General features: G+C 41.8%; 1 protein-coding gene and 1 long non-coding RNA gene across 2 annotated transcripts; one reads left to right on the top strand and one right to left on the bottom strand.

The window, feature by feature from the left end:
- Window positions 1-937: 937 nt before the first annotated feature.
- On the bottom strand, window positions 938-4073 carry LOC311227493. Its single transcript, XR_014619601.1, has 8 exons — window positions 4009-4073; window positions 3216-3283; window positions 2589-2645; window positions 2294-2342; window positions 1995-2042; window positions 1676-1816; window positions 1335-1419; window positions 938-1161 (listed from the first exon to the last, which is right to left on the bottom strand). It is a non-coding gene; the product is annotated as an uncharacterized lncRNA (long non-coding RNA).
- Window positions 4074-5001: 928 nt separating this feature from the next.
- rab42a (RAB42, member RAS oncogene family a) lies at window positions 5002-6607 on the top strand (the record flags this gene model as incomplete). Its single annotated transcript, XM_084312876.1, has 2 exons — window positions 5002-5219; window positions 6172-6607. The coding sequence occupies exons 1-2, from the start codon at window positions 5005-5007 to the stop codon at window positions 6605-6607; spliced, it is 651 nt and encodes a 216-aa protein (XP_084169002.1). The 5' UTR covers window positions 5002-5004.
- Between the last annotated feature and the right edge of the window lie 2867 nt (window positions 6608-9474).

The following is a 9474-nucleotide window of genomic DNA, read 5'->3' as shown; positions in this document are numbered from 1 at the left end:
AAGTAATGGGTCTTCATTCGTAAAATGTTTACAGTACCTGGCTTTGAAACTGCCACCAATTAAATGTAGCCTACACCCTTTATATATTTTTTTTTAAAGTCAACTACAAAGACAGCTAATTTTAAAGATTAAGGCACAACAGATCATGAGGCCGACCAAAGCAATCTGCTAAGAAAAGCAGGTGCCAGTCATTCATAGCTCAACCATCAATTTCAAAGCATAATTTAACTGGTCATTTGAATTTCTGATAGCTTCCAAAATCACATCCTGTGTATATAGGAGCGTAGTCTAAAGTCAGAAGCTGGAGCATGTGCAGTAATTAAACGTTAAGATCCTGGCTGAGCTCTTGTAAAGCAACCGTTGTCGGAGTGAAATGACCAAGTTAAACCAACTATGCATGAAATTAATTTATCCCATTGGGCTCCAAGTGCAAGCTACTTTGCAAAGTTACAAGCATACAGTAATTAGACCCTCCAACAACTACATATTTCAACCAGTAAGGTCACTCAAGCCCTTTTGAACTGACCTTACTAGAAGGGAGTTAAAATGCTGCATATCACCATTTAGTATCAAGACCCAAGTAGTTAACACATGTGGGGTGACAGTGGATCAGGAGGTAAGTGGTCATCTTGAAGTTTCCCGGTTTGATTCCCAATCCTCTCAAGCAGTAGTCTTTATGAGCAGGTTGGCAACTATTTGTAAAGCGCTTTGTATTAAAATGCTATACAAAAGCATTGAAAGTAATCAGATTTTTATCAATTTAACACACCTCAGGGGTAACATTCATAGATTACCTAGGTAACACTCAAGAGGATTACCCAAGGTTAAAACGGGAGGCCAAAATGTGAAGTTTAAAAGTTATTATTTCAAATGTCCTTTGTTGAACTGCAAAAGGGGGAAGTGTAAAAAAAAAAAAAAATGAACATAACCAAGATGATGCAGCTGTTAGTCATGTGAACAGTTTATTGTAATGTGATGAAAAGTTGTACAAATAAAATAAAAACACATCAACGTTAACAATAATGACGATGACAAATTCCTCAGTCTTTGCCAACGGACACTGCCGTTCTGCCCACAGCTTTCTCCTCGCCAAGGCCAACCATTGGTGGGTTCTGCCCACAGCTTTCTCCTCGCCAAGGCCAACCATTGGTGGGGTTTTACCTGGGTTTTGAGAAGGACAATTGTATTAGCATCATTTAATAAGAAACATCAAACCCTTTGTAGTGTAGCCGATCTCAGTCCCATATCCGAAAGAGTCATCCAACAGTCCTCGTATATTAAATGGTATCATCATAGATCTAAAAGGGAAAGATATACTTAGGCGCATTACATACCTTTCAGTACTAGGCAGGGTCGGCCATTGAATTCCAGGAGACTGGTCTGAATAGGTGTACACAGCTAGGCATCACACCTTCAATTCTACAATGAAAAGAAATGGAAAAGTGTAAGTAAGTGCTAGTATAGCATCGAGTGCAGCAGAATTACCATCTACCACTCCCATATTGAAGCTTGTTGGACAGTAGAGTGACCGCATACAGCAAGGATGGCCATCACGGTCAAAGACTCCCCATTTCTCTGGCACACATTTGGAGAACCAGTGGCTACAACAAAGCCAAGATCCTAGGATAGCATGCCGTCCTTTGTAGCATCATACATAAGCACCAAATGTACTTACCAAGGTGGGCTCACGCCAGACATGTTGTCTCAAGTAGTCAGCCCATTTCAGAAGACAAGGTAAGGAAACCTTGAGGGAACAGACAAACATGATCTCCCCTCATCCAGCCTTAGTCCTTGGGTTTGTTTGCACACGGGTCACCTGTGGAGATAACACCTTTAGATTTCTCATGTTTTGGCAATGTAATTATGAATAAACAGATACCATTATGGCTCAGTCAAACCAAAAGGTTCTCATAATCGAGACTTGATCTCTCAGTGAGGGCAAGTGTGTAATCATAGCCAGGTTATGTTTATGGCAAGTTCTAGTCAAACTTTACCTTTGATGAGTCCACTTTATCCCCCTGATGCCTTAAAGCGTACATAACCTGAAGAAAGGGATAAAGCCTTGATTAGAAGGGTTTCATAAGGCTAGGCAACTCAAAGCCATTCCAACATCACAATTATCACCTTTAGATCCTTCTCATGTTGGCGATGTTATAGTTCAGAATAAACAGATATGGCTCAGTCAAACCAAAAGGTTCTCATAATCGAGACTTGGTCTCTCAGTGAGGGCAAGTGTGTAATCATAGCCAGGTTTATGTTTATGGAAAGTTCTAGTCAATATAGTAAACTATACCTTTAATGGGTCCAGTCATTTACCCCCTGGTGTCATAAGCATACACAACCTGAAGAAGAGGGATAAAGCCTTGATTAGAAAAGGTTGCATAAGGCTAGGCAACTCAAAGCCATTTCAACATCACAATCACCACCTTTAGATAATTCTCATGTTGGTGAGGTTAGTTAATAAACAGATATGGCTCAGTCAAACCAAAAGGTTCTCATAATCGAGACTTGGTCTCTCAGTGAGGGCAAGTGTGTAATCATAGCCAGGTTTACGTTTATGGCAAGTTCTAGTCAATAGTCAACTATACCTTTGATGGCTCGGCTCCACTGTCATTATCCCCCTGGTGTCTTAAAGCGTACATAACCTGAAGAAAAGGATAAAGCCTTGATTAGAAGCTAGCCAACTCAAGGCAATTTCAACATCACAATTATTGCAGCTGTAGTCAGTGTAGTGTCCTTCCCCTTAATGTTGCTGAAACAGTTACTTTAGAACTGAAAAGCGACCGTCGGTGAAAGTAATGATTTCGGCATCCTGATGACCGCCCACTGCTACAAAAAAGCACGTGCGGCTTCGATAGGTGCCTATAAGGCTAACGTTTTGATATGCATTTAGGGATATTCATGAAATATTATGTCCGTCAGTCACATTACAGCATGACATAAGGAGTCAGTCCCTTGGAGCATAGTCTCATTCCAACCAGCTATACATACCCCTTGACCAGTCGAGCCTACTATTTAACATCTAGGAACATAGAATTAGACTTGCCCCATAGATTAATTCATTAATATATAATGTTTAATTAATATCTTACACAGAACCATGCAATATATTTGTCTTATTCTCCCCAATCAAAAAGATACACGTGGCTTCGATAGGTGCCTATAATAATAAGGCTATAGAGTTGTTTTTTAATGTTTGTGTATAGGTGACTTACCGTGATGCAGCAGCACTATATAGATATCCATGTTAGATGGATCTTTCGGCTCAGATTTCCAACTGAACCTGCAGGGAAAACATAGTCACGATCAGGCACATTTTCCACCTTAGTTTCTGCAATAATAACCACGTGGCTAGTGTCGGCGCAGGCCCGTCTCCGACACCAGTTAACGTTCTTATTTAAACCTAGCCCATTCCGTGACTGCGATGTGCAAGCCAGGGGCTGACTTTTGAATTCAAAAGCCAAAAGCCAGCCCCTGGCTTGCACATCGCAGACAGTCATGGAAGGGGCTAATTTAAACCCAGATTAACGCTACCATTTATACAAGATAAATCTAGGAAAACAAGCTACAACACAAGTTGAGAACGGTCAAAGGTAACGGTAATCATTATGGAAATCATTGTAAAGAAAGAGGCTAGGCGTGGCATGTGCCCATTACATTCCTGCCACGTGGTTCTCGTGTATAACAGCTAGTTAGCTAACGTTAAGTCAGTTTCTAGGGTGCCTGTCGGCATTTTAAAATATTATCTTAAGCGCATAAACATGTAACGTTATGGTTAGCTGGCACGAGCGCATGTGTTGCGTTTCGTTTGCCTTTAACATTAGTTCGACCAAGTTAGCCAACGTTAGCTTCTACCATTAAGTCAACAATATCCGGTTGGTTAGTGAAGCAAACTATTATTAGCAATAGTGTACTGTTTACCAAACTTCTGTATAACGTTACGTTAACCAACTTACACGCTACAGATGGATACAGTTTCTATATATTAAAGCTGATGGTATTCCTTACCTCGTTGGTTTCTTCTAAGTATCGTCCCTTCCTCCTGAAGTCGAGCGGAGAGACTGAGAGAGAGAGAGAGAGAAGAGGAGGAGAGAGGAGCTCCGCGCGTTTATATACAAGCCGCGTCCTCCTCGGATTGGTCCATATGTGTCACGTGGATGATTTGTATGACGGGACACGTAAAGATTTTGCCCAACCCACTGCAAGTGGGTTGGGCAAAATCTTTACGCTGACGGGACATGACGTCTCACGCTGATGAGCTTTAGTTTTATAGACCAGCATTATGGATTTGTAACTCAGATAGTAAATCGATTTTTTGAATATATATGTTTATAGTTTTTGACATTATGTCAAAGAGGGAGAACAATGTCTCTATCTCCTGAGAAGACCACGTTGTGTGTGTACACTCACTGAGTAACCTAACCTTTCAGCACCACGGAGAGCGACCACCAAAACGCCATTGATGCGTTGGTTTTGATGTTTATGTCAAAAATGTGATAATACACCTAAAATCACGATGACCGTGGCGATACAAAAAAATAGAACCCAAGAGATGCTAGACATTCATACTATCGATAACAGTAACTCCAATAGGGTCAGCCAGATGGGTTATCCATTTTAATACAGCATTTGGAATTGCAATGTCTAAAATACTTCATTGCCAGCTATAACATTTAGAATAGGCTATCATATGTTTATTTATTCTGGTTTCCAATGGAATCGTAAAAATACCAATAGGCTTAATTATCTCCCTCTTGTAACGAACAATCGCCTCATTCTCCAGTACACGTGTATTATAGTGTATTCAGATTCCCTGTAGATCATAGAGGTAAAGCCATCACATGATGATTGCAGCACCGATCGCTCCAGTAGCCGAAGCTAAGCGCGTCCTCGTCTCGACCAGAAGAAGGCAGCGGTAGCGGCAGTCGGTGGCTTGATGTAAACACGGTGCACGCAGGGGGCTTTGTTTCAGACCCACCATCACATCTCGCTATTAGTCATGCCATGGATATTTTGTGGCAATATCAGTTTAGAATAATTTTGCTCGGCGATTCAACAGTAGGAAAATCATCTTTGCTGAAGCGTTTCACAGATGGAATATACAGCGATGTAGCGGATCCGACAGTCGGTGTCGATTTTTATGCCCGAGCGCTTGATATCGAGCCAGGCGTTAAAATAAAGCTTCAGCTGTGGGATACGGCTGGCCAGGAACGCTTTAGGTAAGGAGGAGATATCTATTAAAAAAAATGTTTTGCTTATAGTCCTCCTGTCTATGAATCAAATTATCACCATTCATCAGTGCAATACTCGTTGAATAATTAAGGCTATCAGAGAGGCCTCCCTGGTAGGCTGTTACATTTGCAGACTGGTATATTAAAAATTATATTATATATATTAAAAAAAAGAAAACGCGAATTATTTTGTGTCAGCAGCAGTGGATAATGCAGTATGTGGATAGACTACGAAAAGAGGTCAGGACAAGATCGACAGGCCTATATGTCATGCTGGCCTATACCCCACGATGAAAACAGCAAATTGGGGCACATCATTGTTCATTCACGGTTGACTGTCCACCTCGTCTTGTTTTTTTTGTTTCATCACGGGATATCCTACAATCCCAAGGGAAGCATTTGATCACACTAAAGGGAGGGATGTCAGTCTAATCCGGTTACTTTTGCATTTAGAAGTCCCCTTTGTTTGTGTAGCTATTATACCCATCAGCCATCAGATTTATCTTCATGAGAAAATCCCAATTCATTCCTCACTGATGATGATTCTGTGTCATGCCCCTGCCACCAGACATGCATTCATTTGAAGCACTTCCCAGTCTTCAAATGTTGCTCTGCTTTCAGATCTGCTTTTCCCTTTGAAGCCCTGGCTTCTGAGAATGTTTTCATTCAGGCTGCACCACACTTGTTCTTTCAGTTCTGTCTCAACAGGTCTGACTGTAACTGTATGAGAGGTGGTTACTAAAATAACCATCTACTACACATAGTATTTTACGAGTTGAAGGATACGCTTTTATCAAAAATGTACACTCATGAGCAGGATGTGTATATCATACATGCATTTCAATGGCTATAGTCAAACAATTGTATCACACTCCACTTGTGAACGTTACCAGCTCAAATAAGATGTGAATTACTAACACATCAATGTCTGACCCCTCAGGTCCATCACTTCTTCCTACTATCGCAACTCCGTGGGAGGGCTGCTGGTGTTCGATCTGACCAACCACAAGACCTTTGACCACGTGAGGGAGTGGCGCAAGGAGGTGAGCGAGCACATCCTGCCCCACCACATGGTCTACATCCTGATTGGCCACAAGAGCGACCTGAGCAAGGACCGCAAGGTGACGCGCGACGAGGCCGAGCAGCTGGCGGCCGAGCTGGGCATCCGATACGTGGAGACCTCGGCCAAGTGCAACAGCAACGTGGACCGGGCCTTCGAGCTGCTGACCAGAGACATCTACGAGCTGATGAAGATGGGCGAGATCGTCACCCGCGACGGCTGGGACGGCGTGAAGAGCGGCCTCACCGCCAAGGTGCTCTACCCGGCCGACGAGGAGGGGATGCCCGCCGCGGCCGAGAGGGGCTGCCACTGTTGACTGACTGACCAGCCACGTCCTCATCCAATGTGTGTCTGACGCCGTCCCCCCCTTCCTTCCCCACAAAGAGCTCACATTTGTCCCTCAGCCTCCCATTGAAACTAAGTCACAGTCCAAACAAGGCTTTTGTGCTCTGCGGTATCGTCACTCCTCACCCGCGCTTTGTGTAGTCTGTCCTCTCTCCACGTCGGTTCTGTCGAGAACTGTGCATCTTCCCTGAAGGGGGACCCTGTGCACATCCATATGGGTGCCCTTTATAAGCTTCTCTACCTGTTTGTACTAAATCCATCTGGTGTGATATCAGACAGGTTGCTTTGGGCCAAGTTAGGTTTGGAAGACACAGAGACAATGTGTAAAAGTGGCAAGGTCTTGGGGCGTATGGCTGCTACTCCCTCTGACAACCCTGGAGTCATTGGACTAAGAACACATGGAAGGACTTGTGAACAATGCACTACTGTGGTCTGGCATCACTCCATGTCATAGGGTCATTTACGGGGTCAACCTGTCAAGCTCAATATGTGTGATGCATTTCCTGCAGTCTCTTGTTGACTGTACATGTATATAGAATATGTCAAATCTATTGAACATCAATATAAAAGGTCACTGAACTATATTTAATTGACAGGGTGTACAGATTCAACTGCACTCTACACGCTTACGTGTCACCATTATGCTAAGTCAATAATGCTCCTCTTGTAGATTAATAGTCTACTAATACTATATGTGCACTCGTGCCAAATTGATTTCAACTTTCCATTATTTTGTGAACAGAGTAATGTTTTTTGTAAAATAATTATATCAATAATTTCTAGAGTTAAGATAGGCCTACGAAGTTAAAGATAGTCCATTGTAATCAAGATATCTAGTTCCATCGTGGCATTTGTAGCGTAGGATGTTTCATTCTCATCCTGAACAAGAACAAGAGATATCACAGAGATATCAGACCTGTATAATACTAGCATGGTCTTCTACGCTGACTTCATTGTTCATGTTCATGTCGGAAAGAAAAGGACCTCTGGACCTTTGGATTTGTAAAGATTACAGCATCACCTGCTGCTCGTTATGGTTCAGCCTAGCGTCCGCTAAACAATGTTCTCTTTGAGATTTCAGCTACTAAGACCAAGGCCATCCCCCTAAGTCTGTCCACTTGGAAGTAAGTGTTGCTTTTGTGGGCACTGGGCAGTAATACCAACAATTAACGCCCCATTTGACTGCCATATTTCATTTTATCACTGTGGATCAGAGCTGTGGTACCCTTTAAATTAGCAAGCCTATTGTTTACCTATGCAGCGAATAGTGTTGGGGACCCTACTCTAAAACTGTGGTTTATCAAACTACTAGCTACTGCACAATGAAAATAAACTAAATCTAAACAAAAAATGTAGTTTGTCGAACTGACACTACGCCCCCAAACTACAATGCGGAAAATGATCACAATCTGAGTCTTTGATATCATGTAGTTATACGGAGTAACAACAGAACTGACACAGAGTAACGTGTGAGTGTGTTTGATTTGGAAAAGGAGAGGACAGGGAGCAAGTTGTTGGAAGTGGTATCAGGAAAATGTTATTTATTATGTAGTTTGTAATTTATCTAAACTACATGACCCAAAGTAGTAAACCGCTGAAAAGGCGACTGAGGTTTGAATGTAGATAAACTACCAACCCAACTACAACAAAACATAGTTGGGAGTAGTAATTAAACTACATGTAGATGACTACTCCTCAAACGCTGACGGAAAACACCAGGGCTTACAGTAGATAACAGCATGCTTTGCCTGTAGATCCCATCATCCACCACATCGTTCACCAGCACGTCACAGATACACAGACACCCGCTGTATACGTTTGGAGCGAGATCATGCGTTCTGCCTTTGTTGTTACTGTATCAGCTTGGCTGATGTACACTATGCCATTTTTGTTTGTTTATTTGTTTTAGTTTGAATTGAAATTCATGGCCCATAAAATAGTTCTGTTATGTTCAGACTTGAGAGAGTTCACACACTAAGCCTGTTCTGATGAGGACCGGTGCTACTCAGACTTGGACCATCAAAAAGGAAGGTACTGGAGCACACAGATCATCTTTAGAAATAATTGAATATAGGGTGCAAAGATCACTAATGTTTCAAAACAACACTGTCTTCTTCACAGTGATACATGGTATTGGAAACACAGACTATTTGAACCCTTCCCAGAATTGGAAGCCTGTTGCTTATAGGCTAGAGCAGGCAGGGGTTCTCAAACTTTTTTATACCACAACCCCATTTTATTTAGGATTTTTTTTGGCGACCCCACACTTAATGTATTGCGTAATTTCAACGTGGAATTAAGGAATATCAAAAGCACACGTTGTTGAACTTGATCATGCATATTTATTAGAACATTTTATTACAGCACTATGTTATCAATACACATTTATAAAATGAGGCATATTTAGCCAAAATATGTTGCCAGAACATAAAAAATAAAGAATGCACTGTCACCTACCCACGACCCCACTTTGGGTCGCAACCCATAGTTTGAGAACCGCTGGGAGTAAGAGTAAGGGAGATAGTTGGTGATTTTTACAGCCTATTAAAGTTTTTATAGAGTTATGTTCAGCTTGGTATGATGAGAAGAATGTATTTCAACACACGGTTTGGGAGCAAACCGAAGCTTTGACAGCATCTTTAAATAAGTATTTTCTTACTTGTGTTAACTGATTCCAAATGGCATATATTGTTCATACGGTATCAGACAACTTGCATTATCATTATTTCATAAATATGGGTCAGATTTAGGCCATCTTGAGTTTGCTTTTATAAGCCAGCACTGCTTAAGCCACTGCCTGTCATGACCATCTTTACGTACAAGTGTCTTCCATGTATT

The sequence above is a fragment of the Notolepis coatsorum genome (assembly GCF_963971535.1).
Source record: "Notolepis coatsorum genome assembly, chromosome: 4".
NCBI classification, from domain to species: domain Eukaryota; kingdom Metazoa; phylum Chordata; class Actinopteri; order Aulopiformes; family Paralepididae; genus Notolepis; species Notolepis coatsorum.
This window is presented reverse-complemented; position numbering and strand designations above follow the sequence as displayed.